The sequence below is a fragment of the Astyanax mexicanus genome, chromosome 19 (genome assembly GCF_023375975.1).
Source record: "Astyanax mexicanus isolate ESR-SI-001 chromosome 19, AstMex3_surface, whole genome shotgun sequence".
NCBI classification, from domain to species: Eukaryota; Metazoa; Chordata; class Actinopteri; order Characiformes; family Acestrorhamphidae; genus Astyanax; species Astyanax mexicanus.
Genome location: NC_064426.1, coordinates 27548914 through 27575091, shown reverse-complemented (window position 1 = coordinate 27575091; position 26178 = coordinate 27548914). Strand labels below are relative to the sequence as shown.

The 26178-nt window shown below is 38.4% G+C and overlaps 1 protein-coding gene across 11 annotated transcripts in view; it reads left to right on the top strand.

Annotated features, from left to right (window-relative positions):
- The window catches only part of mapk8ip3 (mitogen-activated protein kinase 8 interacting protein 3), a 70417-nt gene that overhangs the window by 38227 nt on the left and 6012 nt on the right, over positions 1 to 26178 (top strand). For 3 of the 11 annotated variants that reach the window (XM_049467660.1, XM_022672228.2, XM_022672220.2), the window contains 20 exons: positions 3135 to 3152; positions 4587 to 4644; positions 7277 to 7429; positions 7539 to 7596; positions 8697 to 8845; positions 9750 to 9806; positions 10201 to 10365; positions 11506 to 11665; positions 13758 to 13808; positions 14507 to 14593; positions 14683 to 14835; positions 16185 to 16350; positions 17170 to 17364; positions 18600 to 18762; positions 20723 to 20842; positions 21879 to 21959; positions 22066 to 22133; positions 22308 to 22456; positions 23812 to 23983; positions 24779 to 24892. In XM_049467660.1, the coding sequence (XP_049323617.1) occupies positions 3135 to 3152; positions 4587 to 4644; positions 7277 to 7429; positions 7539 to 7596; positions 8697 to 8845; positions 9750 to 9806; positions 10201 to 10365; positions 11506 to 11665; positions 13758 to 13808; positions 14507 to 14593; positions 14683 to 14835; positions 16185 to 16350; positions 17170 to 17364; positions 18600 to 18762; positions 20723 to 20842; positions 21879 to 21959; positions 22066 to 22133; positions 22308 to 22456; positions 23812 to 23983; positions 24779 to 24892 (2337 nt within the window). The remainder of the gene's footprint in view (positions 1 to 3134; positions 3153 to 4586; positions 4645 to 7276; positions 7430 to 7538; positions 7597 to 8696; positions 8846 to 9749; positions 9807 to 10200; positions 10366 to 11505; positions 11666 to 13757; positions 13809 to 14506; positions 14594 to 14682; positions 14836 to 16184; positions 16351 to 17169; positions 17365 to 18599; positions 18763 to 20722; positions 20843 to 21878; positions 21960 to 22065; positions 22134 to 22307; positions 22457 to 23811; positions 23984 to 24778; positions 24893 to 26178) is intronic. The other 8 variants (XM_022672284.2, XM_022672251.2, XM_022672237.2 and 5 more) reach the window with 6 other exon arrangements.

Here is a 26178-nt window from a genome sequence, read left to right as displayed (position 1 = left end):
AAAATTAACATAAGAATTAGTGCATATTTATATCGGTGGTGTTAATTATAAAAAGAAAAAAATCACATTTTAATTCTGGTACTTCCCTGGATTTTTGTGAGGGAGATATGGTATGCCTGGCAAACAAGCAAGAGCCTTTATGTGTGTGTGTGTGTGTGTGTGTGTGTGTGTGTGTGTGTGTGAGAGAGAGAGAGAGAGAGAGAGAGAGAGAGAGAGAGAGAGAGAGATGTAATTAGAGTTAAATTCAGAGATTATATTGATTCTGTATTTTTTGCTTTATAATCTTTGCTAAATTAAGCCGCTAAGACAGTAACAATCAAAACACCAGAAATAAAAACCCAAACTTAGTTTGGGACGAGTTGGAGCGCAGACAGAGTGAAGGATAAGCAGTAAACAGGAGCTCAGCACCTCCAGAACCCCTTTAAGAAAGTTGGAGAACCGTTCCAGGTTCTAGCTCAAGAAGCTGACTGAGATAATATTGCCAAGAGTGTGCAAAGTTGGCATAAAAGCAAAAAGTGCTTCTTTGAAGAATCTAAAGTATAAAACATATTATGGCTTCTTTAACACTTTTCTATTTACGTCATTGCGGTTGCATGTGCATTCTTATGTCTTTTATATAAATCTACAATGTATAAAATAATCAAATCAAAGAGAAAACACATAAAACAAGAAGGAGTGTGTCCAAACTTTTGACTGGTACTGTACGTCATCAGGCTCTAATAAGTGTGAAATATGGAAGGAAATTTGAGCAAACTTGGTACACTTAGGCCTTAAAAGGGAAGCAGACATGTTTACAACAGATGTAGTGATGGTTCCATGTTTTGTTTTGACTGGAGTCTATCTTCAAAGCCTTGCTCAAAAGAGGCTTGAAGCCGGATCTCTGTAAAGCTTAGAGCTCCAGGAATCGAATTGAACAGTGTGGTCTTTACTGACTTCAAATTCCAAATGTCTAAAAGATTATACCTTGATTTACGACTACTGGAGAGGTAATGATACCATATTTTTTGTAATATAAGGCGCATTTAAAATACTTTAATTTTCCCAAAAATCATCAGCACACCTTAAAATCCGGTGCCCCTTATGTATGAATTCTACCAGTCAGGTTGTAAGGAGCAGTAAAGCCACTCCGCTGAAGTTCAACATTATACAGGAGTTTCAGTGAAGTTTCTCCAGCACTGAGGCTGGAGCAGCATTAGCATTAGGCGCTGACCATAGCGCTTGTTCTTTCGCTGTTCAGAGGCGAGTATTGTCGGCCTGTAACCTGCGTGTTTACCGTGTTAAAACAAGCTACTGATAGCGCCCCGGGTTACTGGAATATTCTTCAGTGTTGCGCTGTCGGGCAACATTTACTAGCGCTAAGCGCTGCAAGCTACGCTAATATGCTGGAAATCTAAGCTTACTGTAAGAGAAAGCTTACTGTAGAAGGGAAACATGGCGACACCCTTGTTCCTTACTATTGTCGTTTAAAATGTGCTTTATAATCTGGTGTGCTTTATGTATGAAAATAGACCAGAAAATACATGTTTATTGATAGCCCGCCTTATAATCCGTAGAATGCGGTAACTGAAAATCTTTCCAGACACAAGTGTGGGATCTTGATCTGTAGATCAGGAGAAACCTGTAGCAGCATGTGCTCTTAGTACACTCTGTCAGCTACTCTCTGCATTTAAAACAGTTCCTCAAAAAGAGCATTTGAAGGGCAGCTTGAAATGTGAAACCTTGCAGTAGCTTCAGATAAAGCTGATAACGCTGGGCATGTTTAAAACTCGCCAAATGAACACAGTTCTTCTCATACACTAAATATAGCTGGTAGAAGGTTCTGTTTTTTAGGTTCTATATAGAAGTCTTAAAATAAAAAAAACTTCACTTGATATACAGTATAGTTTGGACACACCTCTTTCTGCATAGATACACTATTTATATAGTGTATAAATATATATATATATATATATATATATATATATATATATATATATATATATATATATATATATATATATATTATATATATAGTTTATGTATATATATATATATATATATATATATATATATATATATATATATATATATATATATATATATATATATACATACACATACATATTTTAAAAAGTTCTCATCACCTCTAGAACTCCTTTAGGACAGTTGGAGAACCATTCCAAGTTCTACCTCATGAAGCCGACTGAGAGAATGATGCCAAGAGTGTACAAAAAGTTGTACTTTGAAGAATCTAAACAAGCCAAAATATGTTTTATACTTTAGATTCTTTAAAGTAGAACCTTTTGCTTTTCATGCCAACTTTGCCCACTCTTGGCAATCACTCAGCAAAGTAAAGTAAAAAAATACTTTAAGAAATGAAGGTCGGTCAATTCGCAACACTTCAAGAACCTGAGGTGTATCATTAAGTGCAGTCACACTATCAAACGCATTATGATGAAACTGGCTCTTATCAGGACTGCTGCAGAGTTACCTCTGTTGCATAGGATAAGTACATCAGATATCAGCCTCAGAAAGCACAAGTTAACAGCACCCAGGATAAGAGCCACCTAAGTATTTTGGTTAGTTTAACACTTAAGTTACTACATGATTCCTTATGTGTTCCTTCATAGTCTGGGTGACTTCAGTATTATTATACAATGTAGAAAAAAATAAAAACAGAAAAACTTTGAGACAAATGAGACGCTATGTTGCACTGTATATCACGTTATAAATTTTTACCATGTCGTCCAGTAAAAGTTATTAGTGATTTGCGGCAGTTGGAAAAGAGGTGACAGCTAACCTCACTTAAATAACACATTAAATAACACTTAGAATGTGCTAAAATTGGTTCTGTCTAAACGTTCTCCTCTGTAGTTTGTGTGTGTGTGTGTGTGTGTGTAAGTGTACTTATTCATGTGTGCGAGTGTGTATGACTGTATATATGTGAGTTAACACATAGCCCTCATTCAGAACTTTTGTCAACAAATGTTTACCCCTCTTTTCTCTTTCTGCCTCTTTCTGTTCCATTCTTTTCATTACTTTTCATCCTGATCGTCATCCACTTTTCCCCTTCTTTCTCTCTTTTTCTGCCTATCTTTCTACTCCTACATTCTTCTGGCCTGCTTCTTGCCCCTCCTGCCCTCGCTCTCTCTCAGTGCGGGATGATTTCTTTGGTAAGGCTCTGGCCCTCCTGATTCCTCTGTGTTTGTGTGTATATATGTGTGTCTTTGTGTGTGTATGTGGCTCCATATCAGTCTCCCATGCTTTCAACTGTGTGATAAGATTTGTGTGATAAGCCCCTCCCCTCCGTTCCCTTTATGCTGTTATGTCCTTTTTTATGTGTTGCTTTTTTATGTGTTGCTTCCCTTTAGCTAAGGCTGCTTGGTGCTGTGCTTCTGGATGGCCAGCTTTTGCTGTACTTTTAATTTTGCATTAATTAAATGTATAAATAGTGTATAAATAAGCGCATTTTATTTTTTAATCTATAAAAACGATGTGCATTTGTCTGATCATGGCCTGTCACAATAATAATACAGTATTATCGACTTCTTGTACAATACTGCCCATTGTTTTTACGTATTAATTATGTTTGCTTTGCTTAAACACTGGTTTTAGTTCAGTTATTATTTATATTTTTGGGATATTTAAACAGATATATACATACCTATATATACAGCTCTGGAAAAAAATTAGAGACCACTTCAGTTTCTGAATCAGTTTCTCTAATTTTGCTATTTATAGGTTTATGTTTAAGGAAAATGAACATTGTTGTTTTATTCTATGAACTACGGACAACATTTCTTCCAAATTTCGAAATAAGGTCTTTTAGACCTCAAATAATGCAAAGAAAACAAGTTCATATTCATAAAGTTTTAAGAGTTCAGAAATCAATATTTAGTGGAATAACCCTGCTTTTTCGTCACAGTTTTGGCATGTTCTCCTCCACCAGTCTTACACACTGCTTTTGGATAACTTTATGCCACTCCTGGTGCAAAAATTCAAGCAGTTCGGCTTGGTTTGATGGCTTGTGATCATCAATCTTCCTCTTGATTATATTCCAGAGGTTTAAAATTTTGTAAAATCGAAGAAACTCATTCTATTTAAGTGGTCTCTTATTTTTTCCCAGAGCTGTATATATTCTAATCACCAAGAAAAAAGTGGCACTTGTCAATGAAGATGACCCAACTAAGTCCCCACTAAGATTGATTTCAGCCGGTTAAGTGGAAAAAAATTATCTTAAAGTATCTTATCGTTTATTGCTGTTTTTATTTTTCTGAGGCAATGTGTTCAAAATAATTGGCTATTGTGACAGGCCTAGTCTTATCTTTCTCAGTTTTTTTTATTATTAAACCTTTCATCCTGAGTTGGTCTGTGTTTGTGCCTTCTCCCGTCTTTTCACAAATACCCACAAATATCTCCAGTGATTCCTGTCTTTATTATGAATTATGAATCGATGGTAACACTAATGGTGAACATTGCCTATTACTGAAAGCTATGTTGTGTTAATGATCTATACTTAAGGGCTGATCCTGTAATAATTGCTGTTCATCTGTTTTAGAGGTTAATGATTTTTTTACTGCTGCTAATAATAATAATGTGCTTCACAGGGATGGGCAAAGAGGTGGAGAACCTGCTCACAGAGAACAAACAGCTGCTGGAGACCAAGTAAGTCACACATTTTTGTGAGAATGTGTGTGAATTTTGAAATGTCATCATTAGAAGTGGGACAATGTATTGATTTGATATTGTGATATATCATATTGATACCTTGCGTTAAATAACAATGTTTTTATTGAAACATAGACACTTAATACTCCTTAAGGCTGCTTTCACACCTGCATTGGTTTCAGAGGTGGTCTCAGTCCAGATCTACTGAACCACGGTCCGGTTCATCTGCAGTGTGAGAAAAACACTTTTCTAGACCAATTACAGGAAAATGAGTCAGTCTGTTTTTTTGTGAGCAATATTTATTTATTTATTTTTTGTTTTTGCATTATAAGGTCATACATATACTATATCTATATACAAAGCCATGGACTTCCAGGGAAAACACAAATCAATACTGGTAGATTATAAACCATTACATATTCCTACACAGATACAAATTACACTGACCTCTATATGAAGAAGAGAAAAAGAAACCCTTTAAAAAAAGTAAAATACTAACCTACAAAAGGCCCCACATATCATGATTTTACTACTCGTAGCAAATCTATACATTTCTGCAGTCATTTCTTATCTCAGTTAGCTTACATTATGCCAGTATAACATACAATTGTCACGGGACTATTAAGGACTGGACCCAAGTGCAAAGAGGTAAGTAATATGTGTGTAAGGATTATGTAAGGATTTATGGATGTGAAGTGGTGTGAGAGGGACTGCTTTACGCTGGGCTCGAACTCCCACCCTTGACAGTGCTGGGCCAACACTCTACTCCTGCGCTACTGGGAAGGACAGGCAGCTGTTGGAATAACACCCTCTTAACTGAGGAGGGAAAAAGGCGGGAAAACTAAACAAAGGAGATGCCACATGGCATTGCTCAAACAAAGGAAAGGCAAACAAACTAAAAAGGAAACTTAGGACAGACTTGCTAAAAGAAGTCTATTTCTTTTGAGCTCTTTTCTTTTTCTTTCTTTCTTTCTTATTTCTTTATTTCTTTCTTTCTTTTTCTTTCTTTCTTTCTTTCTTTCTTTCTTTATTTCATTTGTAAGTTTTTGCTTTCTCTTCAGATCTCTTATTTTCCTCTCTTTTTTATGAGATCTTTTCTTTTCCTTTTATTTTCTTTTTATTTTCTATTATTTTCTTCAGTACCCTATGTTACCGGTCACCCCTCTACAAAGGTGTGGCAAGAGTGTGCTGCTTTCCTTGGTCTTATATACCAGTGCCAGCAGGTGTGTCTCGTTTGCACTGATTACCTTCTGGCATTCTGGGGTTTTTGTGCTCGCCCCCTGCTGGCCGCTGGCAGCACTGGCCGACCCCTTACAACAGGGGTCACCAATCTTGTCCACATTGGGCCGGTGTGGGTGCAGGCTTTCATTACAACAAAGCTGTGGCACACCTGATTCCACCTGTTCAATCAGCCTCAGTCTCAGTCCCCAAACAGGTGGCCACCCATAGAGGGTGTGCCCGTGCCTGGTTGGAATGAAAACCCGCAACCACAGCGGCCCTTTCTGGACTGGATTGGTGACCCCTGCCTTACAACAATGGTATAAGTCCAAAGTTGAAATAAATATGTCTGTCCAGTCTCTCATTATTTTTGACTTCCTGTTGAACGCTTCAAGAAGACAATGTGTTTATATTCTGCAAGCCCAATCCTGTTTAGAAAAGTAGTTGGCTCAAAACAAAGTTTAGGATGTTTTTTTAGCAGCTGTAAAAGGACAACTACGTTATAAAACGTACTTTTGCTGTAGTAAAACATGATAAAAAAGTACTTACCTTTGTTGAATAGCACACCCCTGCTCTCCCACAGCTTTCTGAGATTCAGTAATTTTGTACTTTTTGCCCAGCACTCTGTACAACGGGCGCTTTGAGGCATATTTTACCCAGATAAATAGCTTTTTAAACCATTATCCAAGCTCAAAGTGGCTCTACACCTCCTTGGTAGAATACAGAGAGATCTGACATTTAAAACGAAGCATTAATAACTTTAAAGTGCACAAGAAGCTTATTAAAAAACACTGTTTACATCCCATAATGCCTCCTGGCGTAACAACTGGTGCCCAGTGCATTTATTAGTACTGAGGAAGGTGTTAACCCAATTTTCATATGGTTTGGTTTGTTATAAACAGCAGAGATTGTCACATATTAAAATATGTGCTTTCATGCTGAAATTCTTTGTATTATGTTCTTATTTTCTTCTTATGTTCAGAAATATGGTATAGCATATTGGAAAAAAAGAACTGGAAATAAAAGGAATCTGAGGATAATCTTTCACACTCATTCTGCTTCACGAGCGACAGGGCACACATGCTTGTAAAGGGGAGTCGGATTTTGACATAGAGCTCGAATTTGGCAAAGCAACTCGCTGAACTCATAATTAATATTCCACAATCCAATAAATATGAAGTATAGAGAGACAAAGCCTACATAGCTGTTTTTTTTCAGCCCGCTCACTAAACTGCAGTGTGAAACCAAATCTTACCGGATTCATGTAAACAATGTAACAAAGACACAAACCCTGATGCGGATTCTGGTCGCCCACCCCACTTTGATTTTCTTAAGTTACTGCTTCATTACTCTACATGGTGGCATATGAATACTTGATTTTATGTGATTCTCGTCTCTCCACTCTGTATAGGAACGCTCTAAACATTGTGAAGAACGACTTGATCGCCAAAGTGGACGAGTTGTCAGGAGAACAGGAGGTTCTGAGGGAAGAGCTGGAGGCCGTCAAACAGTCCAAAAACAAAGTGGACTCCAGAGTGAAGGAGCTGGAGGAAGAGCTGAAGAGGTAACATGAGGACGGACTTCTCCATCTGTGACTGTTGCAATGCATTTCTGTGTCCATTATTTTCATTATCAGACTGTGACCAACTGAAATTCGCTTTCTTGTTTCTCAGGCTGAGAGCTGAGGCTCTGGGAGCATCTCAGGACTCCAAAGATGAAGGAGGAGAAGATGTAAGTGGAAGTATAAATACCATAATGCCGGATAATACAAGCCATCCCAATCCAATTAATCCCGCTTACTTATTTGTTTTTTTTTTTCAGGAGAAATTAGTCTCAGTCATCCAAGACATGTTTGTTTTTGAATTTGCAATGTAGCAATAAAAGACTATAACTATTCATTTGCATCAGACAAGACAAATAATGCGACTCAAAATCATCGAGCGAACTGTATTGAGGCTCCAACCCTGCCGAGTGTGGCCGTTAGCATCGCAGCTAACCTGCTTTAAACCTTCCAAGTCCAGCTGCAGTGTTTGTTAGCATTGTGGTTTAAACCATGAGTGGCTGTTAGCATCACAGCTAACCCGTTCCAAACTTACAGAGGCCAGCTGCAGTGTCTGTTAACAATGTGGCTCCCACTCTGCCAATGCTGACTGTTAGCATAAATGCTAACCCATTCCAAACTTACAGAGGCTAGCTGCAGTGTCTGTTAACAATGTGGCTCCAACTCTGCCAATGCTGACTGTTAGCATAAATGCTAACCCATTCCAAACTTACAGAGCCCAGCTGCAGGGTTTGTAAATGTTGTGGCTCCAGCCCTATCGATTCTGACTGTTAGCATAAATGCTAACCCATTCCAAACTTACAGAGCCCAGTTGCAGTGTCTGTTAACATTGTGGCTCCAGTCCTATCGATTCTGACTGTTAGCATCATGGTTAACCCATTCCATCCTTACAGAGCCTAGCTGCAGTGTCTGTTAACATTGTGGCTCCAGTCCTATCGATTCTGACTGTTAGCATCATGGCTAACAGTGTTAGCTACATTAGCCTTGTAGTTCTAGTGAAAAACAAAAGTAATAAAGTAAGTAAAAGTAATCTGCAGACTGTCATTTTAAAAGTAACTTTTTATCCTTAAGCCATTTCACTGGCCAGTGTTGTTGCTTTGGCACATGATATCTTGATTTTTTTATGCTGTTTAACCTCTTATTATCTTATCAGCATTTTACTGTAACATCCATGACATGCTCTGCTGAAGCTCTAAACGACTAACCTTGCGCTTCTGCTGCTGTGGTCTGTGTGTGTGGCTCTGCACTGGGCTGTGTGTGAATGGTGTAGTATTCGTCTACGCTGCAGGACGATGTGGCCATGACTCAGCGCCGCAGGTTCACACGAGTGGAGATGGCACGGGTGCTGATGGAGCGCAACCAGTACAAAGAGAGACTGATGGAGCTGCAGGAAGCCGTCCGCTGGACTGAGATGATTCGGTCAGGGTCATACACTCACATGCACCTGCATATACAGTCAGAGAATAATCAGAGAGATAAAGGAAAACTCGTTGCTGTTTTTCCTTTTTTTAAATCGTATTAGAAAATGCTCTTTTTTACTAGTTTGTTATGTAATAGTAGCAGATGTTACAAGTTCTCTAAAATGAAAACTATATATTGGCATAGTTAAATAATGAGAGTTCAGTACATGAAAGTTACATACCTTAAACTTTAAACACTGTATCTTTTCACTAAAAAAAAAGAAAATGTCAGAGGGCTAAGTGCTGTCACTATGATCAAGAGACTGCGGGTTCGAATCCTGTTTATGTAGCTTGCCATCGGCTACCGGAACCCAGAGAGGGCACAAAACAGAGCCTAAAAAAATGCCTATACCAAAATGTGGCAATGTTCACAGAATAGTATCTTAAACTTAATAGGGCAGTTACCCAAACAGTATTTAAGCCTAGCCTTGTATGGAGATTTTCCCATTAAAGGAAAATTTTGTCTAGGACCAAGCTTAATCCCTGTCTGTAAAACTAAACCAGGAGAAGCAACTTGGTCCTAGGCTAAAAAATATCCCTAGCTAAAATCTCTTCAGATAGATGCCAACCACAGACAGTACAAAACAAAGTTGTACAAAGTGGCTTATGTAAATGTAAAGTAAAAGGTTGGTGTAAATGTAAAACCTCTCAAAAATACTCATTCTGTGGCACCATCACTGGCTTTTAATTTTTAAGTTGGAAACAGAAGATTTTGATTATGTCTCAAGGTAAAGTTGCTGTAAGGCTGTCAACAATGATAATGTTCACTTTATATCCATATATTACACATGTATTTTAAGATGGCATGTTCTCCTTTTTACATCTCTGTATTCATTTACATAATTTGTATCTTTTTTGTACAGAGCTTCCAGGGAGAGTCCTCAAATGCAAGAGAAGAAGAAATCAACCATCTGGCAATTGTGAGTTCCTATGAGACTTAAAATTGCATATCATATTAAAAGGGCATATCAGTGATATCTGTTGTAGCAGTTCTAAGCTATGTCTACCTTTAAAAAGGATAGGTTTTTATGGAATATTTGAGTAGTTTGAGCACCATGGCCTACGTTTAGGTGCTCATTAGTGAAGTTCTTTAATTATTAGCTCATTTTAAAGCTTAGTAGATTGTTAAGGAACATATATTGGATTGATATAGCTTTAAATGTGACAAGTTTAAGATTGCAGTAATGTTATCAGAAAGGAAAAATGTTATTGTGCCATTTCAAATTATTACAATTATATATATTTTTACAATCGCAGAGAAAATAAAAACTAGTGTTGTCTTATTCTGTTAATCTCCATCTCTTTTTCTTCCAGCTTTGCTCGTCTCTTCAGTTCTTCAGCCAGTCCTCCTCCGGTCAAGAGGCCCTACACCAGTGTCAATATTCATTACAAAGCACCTGCAGGCTTTAACCAGAGACGCTCACACACCATGTGCCAGATCTCCACCTCCAACCGCACACTCGAGTTCTTTCCTGAAGAGTGAGAGCACGCCACACCTGACACACACAAACATAATACATAAACATACACATACTGTATGTCAGGGGTTGCCAGATATTTTCCAAGCCATTAAGTTTCAGGCCACAAAAAAAAAAATCTGTAGTGGAAAATGAAGTGTAATGGGATGGAGTGCTACAGACTAGTAGCTCTCCAGCCCAGAGGGTTGTTGAACCCAATTGCAGAACAGTTTGAATTCAAAGCAGGTAAACCCAAAAAGAAAGAAAAAAATAAATAAATAAACACACCTCTCCTCATGCGGGATCAAACATATTGTACATAAACACACACAGTGTTGTTGTTCCTGGATTTGTCTGTCAGCCAAGCACTCTGCTGTGTTCACACGTCACTGTCATCACACACCTTCAATAAGATCGTAATTGTTTGTTGTCATAATATGATATCATGTGTGTTGTCTCTCTCCATGACCCTGTTGTCTCTTCTGAGCTCTAACTTTAAGTTTTCTCTGCAATGCTGTGCTGCCTTAACTGCGAACACACACCCGCAAGCACACATAAACACACCACATGCTGATGCTGCTGCACCCAGCCTTAGTGGAAATCTGGAAAACAAAGCTTACTTTCGCATTTTACTTAACCTACACAGATTTCAGGAGATAAATCTGTGTAGGTTAACATTCAGTGCTTGTATAATAATTATTTTTTTTTTAGGACAGTTTTCTTTACTTTAGCTTAGCTATAAACTGATCTATCGTTCAGGCCCTAGCTCATTTGCAAACACTTTTTTCTATTCACTTGTTCTATTCTCTCTGTAGTTTCTCATCAAATCAACATCCAAGTCCCAGTTCAATGCTTGCATGCTCACAGCTGGGCTTCTCCAAGCGTCTGTGTCTTTATGTCTTCAGTGTGTGTCTCAGTGTGACTGTCCTTTGTGTCTCACGTCTAACCCACAGTTCCATGCATCTATTTCTCTTTTTCTCTCTCTCTCTTTCTCCCTTTCTTTCTTGCTCTCTCTCTCTCTCTCTCTCTATCTATCTGTCTCTCTCTCTTTCTCTCTCTCTCATGTGCTCTTTTTGTCTGTGGCTGGCTGGCTGGCTCTCTGGCGCTCTCTTTCGCTGACCGCTGCCCCTCCCTGTCTCTCTCTCTCTCTTCGCTCCCTTAGACTGCCCAGTAATGGTGTTGCGTCTCTCCTCAGCGACACGGCGCTGTCGGCCCGCCGGGAGCAGCGTCGTGAGCAGTACCGGCAGGTCCGTGAGCACATGCGCCGGGACGACGGCCTCATGCAGGCCTGTGGCTGGAGTGTCCCGCCTCGCTTTAAACAGGTAGCGCAACCCCTCGCCTTCCCCTCCACCACAGCTCACCTCTCACCTCCACACTCGCTGCTCGTTCCTGGAGGCTGAAGCAGCTCTGTCTCAGGAGGGGGAGTCCAGTATGACTGGAGGAAATCTGAAGGGTTCATCACATAGCCTTAGCTGAGTCCATATAGTCATTTAAGAAAACTGCTTTTTAACATGTGCAGCTTTAAAACTGATATATGGTTATTCATGTATGGGAACTTGTATGTCCCTAAGTTAGAAATTCATCTCAGAAATATTTTTTACTTCATATAGTACACCAGTCCTGAAGGAAACAATAAATATAACCTGAAAAGTAAAGTACTGTCATTGGTTAATAAATGTTACATAAATGTTAAAAAAATAGAACATGGGCCCCTTAAACCTCTGAGTGAGGCAAGGGATTATGGGAATTGTAGTGTGTGTCCTAGCTTAATGAAATAGAGGTGAAACACAAAATAAGAGAACGAGAGCATCTGTGCTGGGACATGTCCTAGTGACGTTCTTCACCAGAAAGATCCTGAAGCTGAGGGCAGAATGCTCCATTGCAGGTGTTTGAGATAACCCACTTGCTGGTTTTCTAAGCATTACAGATCTGAACTGGTTATATACAGGTTATATAGTATAATCAAGTCAGGTAAAATCTTTAATTCCTGTCGTGATTCCTACACTCAAAATAACACTATAAACAAGCTTCATTTAATCACAGACTGTGGTTCCATCTAAAGGAATTGTGTTTTCTCAATATGAAAATATTTTTTGATACCACACAAATCCCTTGTTTGACAAAAACAGACTTTGGCCAATCCAATTCAAAGTTATAATATGTATAGATCTTTTTACATGCTTGTCCAGCTAAACTGAGCTTGATTTATTTAGACAATAAAATCTGTTTTCTCTAATGACCTTCAACTCTAAGGCCAGTATTAATTACAAACTGTCAGATAGAGGACGAGAGTCTACACACTCAGTATGCAACTAGATGGTGCCAGGATCTAATAGGAAATATGTGGGATTTACTCATCAAGGTTGAATTGCCTGAACATGAAGCATGAAAATTCATCACCACAACCCAGAAAAGGCACCCTCCATCCCCAAACTGTCAGTAGCCAATATAATTAATTATGGGGTGGCCATGCCAAATCACATCTTGTGTGTGGGCATTATTATCACTTCAGGATACTACTTTTTGCTGTTTTTATCAAAAGAAAAAATCACACTGTTCTCATTTCCCATTATATATATATCTATATATATCTATTAGAGACTGATTGTATTTGTCCAGTATAATTTACTTTACTTTAATCCTGGATTATTGACTTCTTATCTATTGACATCATATGGACATTATTGAAATCTGATCTTTTTTTTTTTGTATTTTTTAATATCTCAGTTAGGGGTGTGCCATATCATATTGTATGCATTTATAAAATTTTATTTTAATTTTGTTGCAGTAGGGTATTCTTGAAATAATTGTTTTACTTCAGTGTTTCGTCATATCGCCAAGAGTATCGTTATCAAAAAAATACCATGAAATATTGTGATATTATTTTAGGTCCATATCGCCCACCCCTAGTCTACAAGTACAAGTAATAAAGTAACACATTTTATTAACACATTTTAGTAACATATTTTTATTATTTGGGGGAAAAACACTTTGCATTAAAAAACAATAGCCTGAGAAGGGGAAAGACTACACAGTGATGGTGAGTGCCAATAGGGTAGGTGTGAGTTTTACTTATAAAGATTAGATTGACAAAACATATGGCTCGCAAATTCATTACTACACCCCAGATTATAAGCACTAAACTCGCAATAGAGAAAGATTTCACTTGCTTTAGTTACCAGTTAGAAGACAATAGCCTGGAAGGGGTAAGACTATACAGAGATGGTAAGTGCCAAATGTAATTTATCTGTATCTCACCAGCATAACCTTTTTTTTTTTTGAGTGTACGGAATCATGCGGTCAGGTAGCACATGTGGAGAGACATGTGTTTGGTGAGTTTGGTGAGATTTTTGTGTGTCAAGGTTGCCAGTGGTGACAGTGTGTCACCGCGGCTCTAACTGTGATCTCCCGCAGACGGCCTCCCAGGCGGACACCGCTCAGGACGCCGCAGCAAAGAGGCCGCAGGCAAGTCCGACCGGCAGAGGACCAGCATGCACCTCTCCCGCGCCACCCCGTCCCTGCCTTAACCTAACCCCACCTAATGCTACAAGCTGCCCAGCAGCCCAGTACACCTAACCAGAGCCCCATTCCTGTAGAAGTGACAAAATCATTTAAGGTTCTTTGCTGGGTTTAACAAGGAACTGATAATGAGTGAGATTAGCAACTGTGGAGTTTTGCAGTTTTGTAATAACCCTTAATACAAAAGTGTGCATAAATATGCTTTTAATAAAGCTTACATCTGTGGTAATCACATAACAAAGATGTAAAAATGATACTAAACTACTCTTATTGTCATGTACACCATATAGGCCCCGCACCTCCAATCAATCAAATTGCTTGCTTCTTGGCACTGGTTGCCAGATCATTGCCTAAACTACTTATATATCCATATATAGTACCCCCCACCCTCCAAACAAATTCCTTGCTTCTTGGCAATGGTTGCCAGATCATTAGAAAATCAGCCTGAAATTCCAAGATTGGCTATTCTCTCAGTAGGCCCACAGATTAACCCTGCCTCTCTGTCTGTATTTCTGCCCTGGGGCAAGGCCAATGTGAGCAGGTCGCGATGAGGCTTCCAGCACTGGGCCTTCTCTAAGTGTGACTTGATTCAGTACAGCTAATAGCTGCTCACTTAATGCCCCGGCCTCCTTGTTTCCTCACAGGCCAATGAGAAAGAGGACACCCGCATGAAGAATGTACCTGTGCCGGTCTACTGCCGCCCTCTAGTGGAGAAAGACCCCAACAGGAAGGTAAAGCAGGTTCTGCTGTGATGAAAACATAAAGAAAACGTCTGTACTGAAGTAAATGCGTGAAATATGTGTATTTTGCCTTTGTGTAGCTCTGGTGCGCTGCCGGAGTGGATTTGACAGGCTGGAGGACGTCCAATCAGGAGCCAGCTGTTAAGCTACCAGCCAATGGGACTGATCCTCTAACAGGAGAGGAGGAGGGAGGAGAGAATAAGAGCGAGCACAGCTCACCAGAGAAGAAGAAGGTACATATCAACACATAGGACATACAACCTCAGAGAGATACACTATATGAACAGAAGTGTTGAGATACCTGTTTATTCAGTGTTTCTTCTAAAGCATGCTGTGAGGATTTGTTACAAGAGTTTTTATGGAGTAATTGTATCTAATGGAGCACCAGCCAAGTCATGAGTGCAGCCTAAATTAGCTGGATCAATTCAATAGAACAGGTGTCCGTTAACAGTGACAGTAATTGATTTTAGTGCAGTAACTGAACTTGTAAATAATTACTTCATTACATATTGTTAGCGTCGCTTATTCATTTTCCGGCTTAAAATACTGTATTTTCTGCACTGTAAGGCACACTTTAAATCCTTTAATTTTCCCATAAAAAGTCAGTGCGTCTTATGTATGAATTTTACCAGTCAAGATATAAGGAGCAGTAAAGCCACTCTGCTGAAGTACAGCGTTATACAGGCGTTTCAGTTTAGTTCTCCAGCAGCATTAGCATTAGTCATTAACTGCACAACGTGCTAGCTCTCTCACCGTTCAGAAGTGGGTATTATTAGCCTGTAGCCTGCTGCTAACTCCGGCTAGCACTGCTGGAGCAGTATTAGCATTAGTTGCTAACCTCACTGAGCGCTAGCTTTTCCGCTGTTCAGAGCTGAGTATTATCAGTCTGTAGCTTGAGTGTTTATCATGTTAAAACAAGCTATGTGTGACAAACCGCTTGCTAATATCGCCCTGGCTTTACTGGAACACTCAGGGTTCCTCAGGAAAATGCTGTTGAGTGGCATAAGCCGCTAACCGCAGCTAGCACTAGCGGTAAGCTGCCTATACTAATGCTGCTGCAACCAGCCTTAGTGGAAATCTGGAAGTCTAAGGTTACTGTAAATAAACGGAAGCACTGTACTCACCCAAATGAACAATTCTCAGGAGATGATGTGTAGATTAACATCCAGCGCTCATTTCACTTTAAAATATATATTTTTTGAGAATTACAGTTTTGTTTACTAGCTTAGCTTTACTTAGCTTAGCCTTATAGGTCTCGCCACCCAGTGAGAGACCTGCTGAATTAGAAGGAAAACATGGCGACATCCGTGGTTTTTACTAGTGTCGCATAAAGTGGCTTATAAACCGGTGCGCCTTGTGTATGAATATAGATCAGAAAATAGACGTTAATCCATAGCGTACCTTATAATGCTGTAAATAAATAAATATATATATATATATATATATATATATATATATATATATATATATATATATATATATATCAGGCGATACCAATAGAATTCTGAAATCATTGTGTGTCAATCTCTCTCTCTCACTCTCTCTCTCTCCCTCCCAATTTTCTCTCACTTTTTTTTCTCAGCCCAAGGAGCTGCATGAGACAGACTCTATGAGTAGTCGTGTGTGGATTCTGACCAGCACTCATTCAGCCAGTAAGGTGGTCATTATTGATGCCAACCAGCCCGGCTCACTGGTGGACCAGTTTAATGTGTGTAATGCCCATGTGCTCTGCATCTCCAGTGTTCCAGGTGAGAGCCACACACACACATTCTGCATGATCAAACCTTATGATTGTTATTGAATCTGTTATAACAGAAAACCTGATGTTCTGGATTAAAAAATTATAATTTTTTGTTTTAAATATAGAAGTTTTCTGTATACATTATTATTTTGTTGTGATAGTTGTTTTGGTGCTTTGATTTTTAATAAAAAGCTGTGGTGAAACTTTAGCTAAAATGCAAGATAAAGTAATAAAAAAGCAGGACATACAGCTCTGGAAAAAATGAAGAGGCCACTTGAGTTTCTGAATCAGTTTCTCTGATTTTGGTATTTATATGTATATGTTTGAGTAGCATGAATATTTTTGTTTTATTCTATAAACTACGGACAACATTTCTCTCAAATTCCAAATAAAAATATTGGCATTTACAGCATTTATTTGCAGAAAATGAGAAATGGCTGAACTAACAAAAAAGATGCAGAGCTTTCAGACCTCAAATAATGCAAAGAAAACAAGTTCATATTCATAAAGTTTAAAGAGTTCAGAAATCAATATTTGGTGGAATAACCCTGGTTTTTAATCACAGTTTTCATGCATTGTGGCATGTTCTCCTCCATCAGTCTTACTCACTGCTTTTGGATAACTTTATTCTCACTCCTGGTGCAAGCAAGCAGTTCAGCTTGGTTTGATGGCTTGTGATCATCCATTTTTCTCTTGATTATATTCCAGAGGTTTTCAGTTGGATAAAATCCAAGAAACTCATCATTTTTAAATGGTCTCTTAATATATGTATCTTAATAAATCAAATCTTGACTGTGTGTTTGTATGTGTGTGTGTTTGTGAGCAGCTGCCAGTGAAAGTGATTACCCTGCAGGAGAGATATTTCTGGAGCAGCAGGGTGATGGTGGCACTTCGGAGGACACCGGCCGAGTGGAGGGTATGTTAGCGGGTATCACACTGGTGGGTTGTGCCACCAACTGCAGTGTGGTCCGCAGCAACTGCTCCTCACGCACAGACACACCAGTGCTGGACAAAGGACAAGGCAAGCCTCTGACTGTAATACATACTGTAATATGAAAGTGTACACTGTATGAACAAAAGTACCGGGATGCCAAAAGCCCTGCTGTGAGGTTTTGATTGCATTCAGTGATTAAAGACTTAGTGATGTTGGAAGACTAACTCCTTATCTCAGTACTGGATAAAGCACATTTATTCCAGTGAAAATAGTTCCACAGCTTCACAGCTAAATACTGTTTTTTTGTTGTTGTTTTTTTTACCCCTCCAGCCCATGCTATGCTACCGTATTTTTTGCACTATAAGGTGCATCGGATTATAAGGCGCATTTTAAGAGACACTATAAGGAACTTATACAATGCCGCTGGGTGGTGATGAGGGGTAGTAAAGCTAAGCTAAGGTAAACAAAACCGTAATAAAAAAATACTTTCTTTTAAAGTCAAACGAGCACTGGATGTTAATCTACACAGATTGTCTCCTGAAAACTTTGTATTTGGGTGATTAAAGCACTTCCATTTATCACAGTAAGATTAGATTCTCGAATTTCTCCAGCACTAAAGCTGGAGCATTAGCGTTAGTGGCTAACCACTAGAGTAACCCTGAGTGTTCTAGTAAGCCCGGGTGATACTATCGTGCGGTTCGTTCCTCGTAGGTTGTTTTAACATGGTAAAAAGGCTAACAAAAGGGATAGTGCGGTTAGCAGCTAATGCTAAGGCTGCCCTTTCAGTGGTAGCCAGGGTTAGGAGCAGGCTACACGTTGATCATATTTACCTCTGAATGGGGAGATTGTGAGCGCGGTTAGTGGGTAATGCTAATGCTGCTTTAGCAGTGCTAGCCGGGGTTAGCAGCAGGCCACAGGCCAATAATTCTCACCTCTTTGCCCAGAATGGGTAAATAGCGGTTAGTGGCTAATGCTGGCTAATGCTAAGGCTGGAGAACTAAACTGAAATACCTGTATAACCCTGTACATGAGAGAGTGGCTTTACTGCTCCTTAATACCAGACTGTTAAAATTTATACATAAGGTACACTGGGTTAAAAGGCGCACTGATTATTTTTTGCGGAAAATGAAAGGATTTTTAGTGCACCTTATAGTGCGAAAAATGGTAGTACTTATTTACAGGAAAGGTTTATGTGTGTGCATTGTTACAACTGTGACAGAAAATTATACAACTTAAAATAGCTGAATAAATTAATCAAAATGTTGCTTTGAAATGTACAGCATCTCTAATGGGTTTGAGCGTGTGTGTTTTTGTGTTTGCAGCACCCACAGCCCCTGTGTGTAGCCGACTGGCAGTCTCTCAGTCAGCAGAAGAAGCCACTGAAGCTATGGAGGTATCAGAGGAGACGGGACCCAGTGAAGGAGGAGAAAACTCTGCTCCATCTGGACCTTTTACTGAGCACGTCTTTACTGATAATTCACACAGGTGATGCACACACACACAGACACAAATTAGAAAAATATAAATGAATGTGATTATAACAAAGAAAGGATTTTATGAAAAGTAAAATACATTCGTCCTACAGTCATAAACACAGTACATACAATACAGTAAAGAGCATTTTATACTGTTGGAATATGACACATACAGTACTGTGCACAAACATTGACTTCAAAATCTCTTTACTGGAGCAGTAAGTGTTTCTTTGATTTTTTTTTTTCTTCGACAGTGACTCTCTTATTCTGTCAGTAACCATGGCAACATATCTGGCAGTGGGACCCAGGCTTATGGTGTGATAGCACCTCTAAATAGAGTAGATAATCAGTAGAAGAGTGAAGTGCACCTGAAACGCCCTGTTGTAGAGACACCTCGCCAATGTGACAGTTATCTGATATACAGTGAAACACCCCTGACTGACTCATAGTGAAGTGTAATCGTACCAAGCTGGCTTAGGTGTAAACAAAGTGATTGGGAGTGGTTTGGTGTGAAATTCTCTCTTCAGAAAAACAGTAACTCAAAATTGACACAATTCACAATGGTGGTAGTATTTGTAGTGTTTGTGCTTCAAAATAGCACTTTCACTTTAACTTTGTTGAATGGGGTGGGGCCAAGTCATGTATTTGAAAAAGTCATGTAATTATACTCTTTTGCCTTAGTCTACATGTTTCTTGCACTCTTGCACACACATCAGTAATGGATCTGTATCTTTCAGCTTGTCCGAAATGAGCATGTATTTTTCCCTCTATTAAATAGTGCTAAAAAGGGACCATCAAAATGTGGACACTGCCACTAGTCAGTGTAGCAGTTTAGGAAGCAGAAAAGCCAATAGTTGGCTGATTTCCTCATTAAGCCCTGAATATGATCCTTTGTTAATACAGCCGAATCCCTGATGATAATGAATATTGAATTAGGACAAAACTGAGTGGATTTACATGCTCAGCATTGAAAGGCAAACTAGCTCCTAAAGAAAACACATTTACGATTATTAAATATATATATTCAGGTGTACTTAGATAGATTTTAAATACAATTTAAATACATATACTGTAAAACTAAAATATGACTTTGCTTAAGTATTATGAAATTAAAATGCAATCTATAAAATGACCCATGTCATAATTTCCCACCAAACCCACTTTGTCTTTATAAACCTTTCAGCCATAAAATTATGCAGTAATTTTAAAACATAAGTGGATTTTTTTGTCACTTTGCTGATATAATTCACTATAAGCCTCTCAGCACATTCCTCTCACTAGATAGAACCTCAGCTATTAGTTTGATTAATTTGTTGACTCTGAATTACAGTTGAGAGTTTCATATTCAGATTATATGTATAGTAGTATGAAGTATTTGTTACAGATATAGCTGTTAATCTAATTATTACAAAACATGTAATGGAATTGTTGCACTCCAGATGATTCATTTGTTCATTTTGAATTGGATCAATTGAAGGATATTTGGACCCTTTTATACTCCAAATATCCAAAAATGTGCAGACTTAAATACATTTTGAATTAATATTTGGTTAAATTAATAGAAATATCTACATTTTGTTATTATTTGCAGTACCAATCAAAAGCAGTGTGTTAATGATAATGTCAATAATGCATTTTAGTCCAGTCTGAAACAACTGAAAGATAGAAAAGCAGGACATTTAGGGCTTTAGTGTGTTTATTAGTATTATACCATGTGTTGTGGAGACCTGTATATAGTTCACGGTGCTGATGTTTAATCATATGCAAAGCTTTGGCACTCCTGGTTAAACAATGTGTTTTATTGACTGAAAATAATAATGACAAAATCTTAAATGAAATAAAAAAAACGGTGTGTCCGAACATTTGCATACAGTTGTGTTCTAGTTAGACTGGTTATACTGGAATTTATAGCTCAGTATAAAAGGCTGTATGGAAAACCTGTAATGTTTGTGTTGTTGGTTAATGTTCAGTGAGGGTGGTGCTCCAAAGGAACAAGTGACTTCAGCGCCACAGGACTCACAAGAGGGCGGAGACGATCGTGCCGGCACCAGCGTCGCACCTACCATGTGGCTGGGTGCACAGAATGGCTGGTAAGCTTCATATACACTTCCCTTTAGGTTTCATCACCTCAGACACTTTCCAGAAGGTGATTTGTGTGATTTACCACTGTGGTAGATACAACCCCAGGTCCAAAAAAATGTTGAAATGTGTAAAATACAAATGTAAATAAATATAAATAAAACCAGAAGGCAATTATTTGCCAGTCCCATAGATCCAAATATTATTTCCAGTCTTTTGATAAACTGCAACCTTTCCAAAAAGTTGTGATAGGGTCATTTCCATCATTTTGTAGCTTCCTCTCTTCTTTTAAAAACAGTCTGTAAATGTCTGCAAAAGGAGGCAATCTGCTGGAGTTTTTGGAAGAGGAACGTTGTCACATTCATTTCTAAAATCTTGTTCTGGTCTTCATTGATGGCTACTTCATTTCATGATGAACCAAATAGTTTTTAATTGGCCAGTTCAGCACCCAGTCTGTAGTCTGTGGTTTAGCATTGTATTGCTGGAATACATCTCTATAAAACAATAAGAGACCACTTCAAGAGGAAGATGGATGACCACAAGCCATCAAACCAAGTTGAACAGTTTGATTTTTTGCACCAGGAGTGGCATCAAGTTATCCAAAAGCAGTGTGTAAGACTGTTGGAGGAGAACATGCCAAGATGCATGAAAACTGTGATTAAAAACCAGGGTTATTCCACCAAATATTGATTTCTGAGCTCTTAAAACTTTCTATAAACTCTGTAGTTTATAGAATAAAACAATAATTTTCATGTTACTCAAACATATACTTATAAATAGCAAAATCAGAGAAACTGATTCAGAAACTGAAGTGGTCTCTTAATTTTTTCCAGAGCTGTATGTTTCAGTATAATCCCTGTTTTTTATGCAGTACTGCCTGAGGGCCTGGAGATCACAAGCATCCAATATTGACCACTGCATTCCTTTTTTATTAACATTTATTTAAATTTTATCTCACATCCTAACATTTTTAAAGCAGTTTTGTACGTCTAGACGTGAAGCGAGTGTATAATGTGTTTAATATGTCTGTGCACTGTGTCTACCTAGGCTGTACGTGCATTCTGCAGTGGCAAACTGGAAAAAATGCCTTCACTCCATCAAGCTCAAAGACTCTGTACTCAGCCTAGTGTAAGTGTATTGTCGTGTCATTGAAATATAAAGACATTTTAAAGTGAGATGCTTCTTTTCTGTTTCTCTCTGTCTTTGACTCTCGTTTTCTGTCTTGCTCTGGTAGGCACGTTAAAGGAAGGGTTTTGGTGGCCCTGGCAGATGGAACACTTGCCATTTTCCACAGAGCTGAAGGTCTGTGAAGTATTTTAAATCTTGGTAAAAGTATAACCTTTTAGATTGTAAATACTGTCAGTAAACTATTTAGCAATATTCCAATACTAGTATAAATATATAAGATTGAAAATAAGACTCTTTTGTGACCTTCTACTCATACTTGTGGACATACTGTATGTGATTCACACACAGACGGTCTGTGGGACTTAACTAATTATCATCTGATGGACCTGGGTCGTCCCCACCACTCCATTCGTTGTATGGCGGTGGTCCATGACAAGGTCTGGTGTGGCTACAAGAACAAGATCCACGTCATCCAGCCAAAGAGCATGCAGATTGAGGTGAGTCCAACTCAGATTTTGGTCCTCTGAACAGGAAGGAAAGGTGGGTGGGTGGAGTAAAGTATCAGCACTTTTTTCTCCCTCAAACTTCGTTGAATTGTTAAATTTAATTAACTAAACCCATAATTGTTTTCAGGTGTCTTCCACTCTCTCTGGGTTTGTCAGTTATTACAAACTGCTTAAAAGCAAAGATCTAGAAATCTAGGGGTCAAATAATTCTAGTACCTTGATTACAAAAAAAATATTGTTTACATTTAATTGTAAAGCTCAAAGCATGCTATTTTGCACAGACTCCTTTTTATGTGGCACAACAAATACAAAGGCACCACGTTTGACGCAAACATTGTAGAAAAAAAAATTGTCATCTTCTTGGATTAATAATTAAAAAATGGCTTCAAACATCATTATATATCATATACAGCTCTGGAAAAAAAAGAGTTTCTTTGACTTTACCAAATTGAAAACCTCTGGAATATAATCAAGAGGAAAATAGATTATCACAAGCCATCAAACCAAGCTAAACTACTTGAATTTTTGCACCAGAAGTGGCATACAGTTATCCAAAAGCAGTGTGTAAGACTGGTGGAGGAGAACATGCCAGGATAATCAAAACTGTGTTTAAAAAAACAGGGTTATTCCATCAAATACTGATTTCTGAACTCTTAAAGCTTTATGAATATGAACTTGTTTTCTTTGCTTCATTTGATTTCTGAAAGCTCTGCATCTTCTTTTTTATTTCAGCCATTTCTCATTTTCTGCAAATAAATGCTCTAAATGATAATATTTTTATTTGGAATTTGGAAGAAATGTTGTCTGTAGTTTATAGAATAAAAAACATTGTTCATTTTACTTAAACATATAAATTTAAATAGCAAAATCTGGGAAAATGAAGTGGTCTCTTATTTTTTTCCACAGCTAAATATCCCTAAGGCAAGAGATATACTTTCTGTTTGGCCATAGTCAATCTGCTGTATTGTGCATGGAACTGTCCATATGCTGTCTTTTGTGCTACACGTTTTACTGGAGGTTTCCACTAGAGGGCAGACCAAGAACAGTTAGTTACCAGGCTTTTATATCAACTTTATTTAAGATAATACTAATAATAATGATCCCAGCTGTTCTGAAAAGCATTGTACAGATGTAGGTAATTGCAGACCTTTCTTAAAAAGGTTAAAAGCAATTTTGGTGCTTGCTTTGTCCATTTCATAGGATACGTACAACCAACGCACCAAAGCAGCCATCATGGTTAAATGAAGGTGTAGTTAAAGCAAGTATTTTATACCTATATAGCTTCAAAGCTAAGACCTGGATTCAGCCTCGTCCTTTGTTCTTCTCTGTTCTATTCCTTTTGGCAGAAATCATTTGATGCCCACCCACGCAGGGAGAGCCAGGTCCGGCAGCTTGCATGGATTGGAGATGGTGTGTGGGTGTCCATTCGTTTGGACTCTACACTGCGACTGTACCACGCACTCACACACCAACACCTGCAGGACGTGGACATCGAGCCCTACGTCAGCAAAATGCTCGGTAACTCATTACAGTGCATCACAAAATCAAAGATAAATGCCAAATTAGGAATATGATAATGTGCAAATATGGGGTTGAACGTGGATGACAATAAATTGTAAAGATGAATCAGCTTATTAAAATATGGCTTCTACTGTAGTTGCACAATTAGCGACGGTAAACAGAAGAGGTCACGGTTCGCGCTTAAGAACCTAGTATTCTTCAGTTCCTGCTGAGAACGAACGTTCCTGGTTCCGGAACCTACTTTTGTGGGTGGAAACGCGGTGAACGGTTCAAAATTAGGTTTGCAAAACCAGAACAGTCAGTGGAAAAACACTATGTGTGAACACTAGAGTTTGCAAACAACCAACAACAGCAACCTATAGCAAACATTCACCTCAGTCCACCAGCTTGCTTTCCAAATTCCTAAACTGTTAATAGATTTTGCAACAACATGCAGTAGATACAATTAATTTTTTAGATTTTCTTAAGTAACTGAAGAATTTTGTTTTATGAACCCAGTATTATGAATTAAATCAAATCTAACTGAATTGAATGGTATGTAAAGTGGTCATGTTACAGGGTTAAATCCAAACGTAACCCAATAGTCAACAAATTCTAATCAGTGGGCTACAGAAAGTGTCTTAGTGTGTAGCATTCACTTCAGCAAAGCAAGGCACGTTTATTTATATAGCACCTTTCATGCACAATGGTCATTCAAAGTGCTTTACAAATTACAGGAGTAATTTTGTATTTTTGGCAGTTCCGATTTTGTACTCTTAGATTGAATTCTATTTTGTTGCCTCTGTCTGACAGGTACAGGAAAGCTGGGCTTTTCATTTGTTCGTATTACAGCCCTGCTGATTGGAGGTAACAGGTTGTGGGTGGGAACCGGAAATGGAGTGGTCATCTCAATCCCTCTAACTGAGAGTAAGTGTCTGCGAATTGTATCTATATGTCTGTCTGTACATCTGTATAACCAAAAAGAACCATGAAAGTAGAACCAAATATTAGATTTATACAGATTTCTCCAAATATGGCCCATCAGCCAAAATATGTCTGGTGTCTAAAGTTTGGCTTCTGGCTGCCATCCTGCTTGTGTGAGCCTCACCCCCAATAGATGTTCGTATTTGGTTGAATGTAGGTTGTGATATTGGGTGACGAAAATTCAATATTAAGACAATGTTTAACAGTTCTTCTAAAACAATTTCATGCAACAACACTAAAGATATGACACTTTGATACAATGTAAAGTAGACAGTGTACAGCTTGTTTAACAGTGTAAATTTGCTGTGCCCTTAAAATAACTCAACACACAGCCATTAATGTCTAAAGTGGCCAAATTGTATCAACGTTTTGTGTGGTCCCCTTTTTTTTCTCACAAATATCTTTATTAATTTTCAGCATTTTACAACCACAAATCATCCCCCACCCTAAAACCCAATTAGAAAAACCACTCTATTGATACAAACTTTACATCTTTACATTTTTACATGTTACAATTTTGTTACAAATCCCAAGAAGGGTAACCACATGTCTTCAAAGTCCTCAAGCTTTCCTTTAGCTATATAGGTCAGTTTCTCCAATGCCAGCTTGCTGGACATTTGTTTAATCCATTGGTTTATCTTGGGTCTCTCAGTGTTTTTCCAGTTTAACGCAATCACATGCTTGGCCTGTAATAGGCAAAAACTGACAAGCTTTCTCCTTATTTCAGTCCCTCCAAAACCATCAGGACAAATGTGCAGCAAACAAAGTTTACAATCCATTGGCATATCACATTCAATTATACGAGAAATAAATCTTGTAACCTCTTTCCAATATATCTGAAGTTCTGTACATTGCCACATACAATGAAGAAGAGTGCCCTTATCTGTACTTGTGTGGTCACCATTATTTTCCAGCACTGCCTTAACTCTCTTAGGCATGGAGTTAAGCTTCACAGGTTCCATTGCTCCACAACAACATCACAGAGCTGGTGGATGTTACTGACATTGCTTTCCTCCACATACCGTTTGAGGATGCCCCACAGATGCTCATTTGGGTTTAGGTCTGAAGACATGGCCTGTCCAGCCCCTTTACAAAGTCTGTCAAATGGTAGAAAATTGCATCTTTCTCTTCTAAACACCAGTTTGTTAGTTAGAAACATGCCATCAGATTATGGCTACCTGGGAAGAGAAAGACAAGAGGGGAAAATCTCAGAGAATTTGGGCAACTTC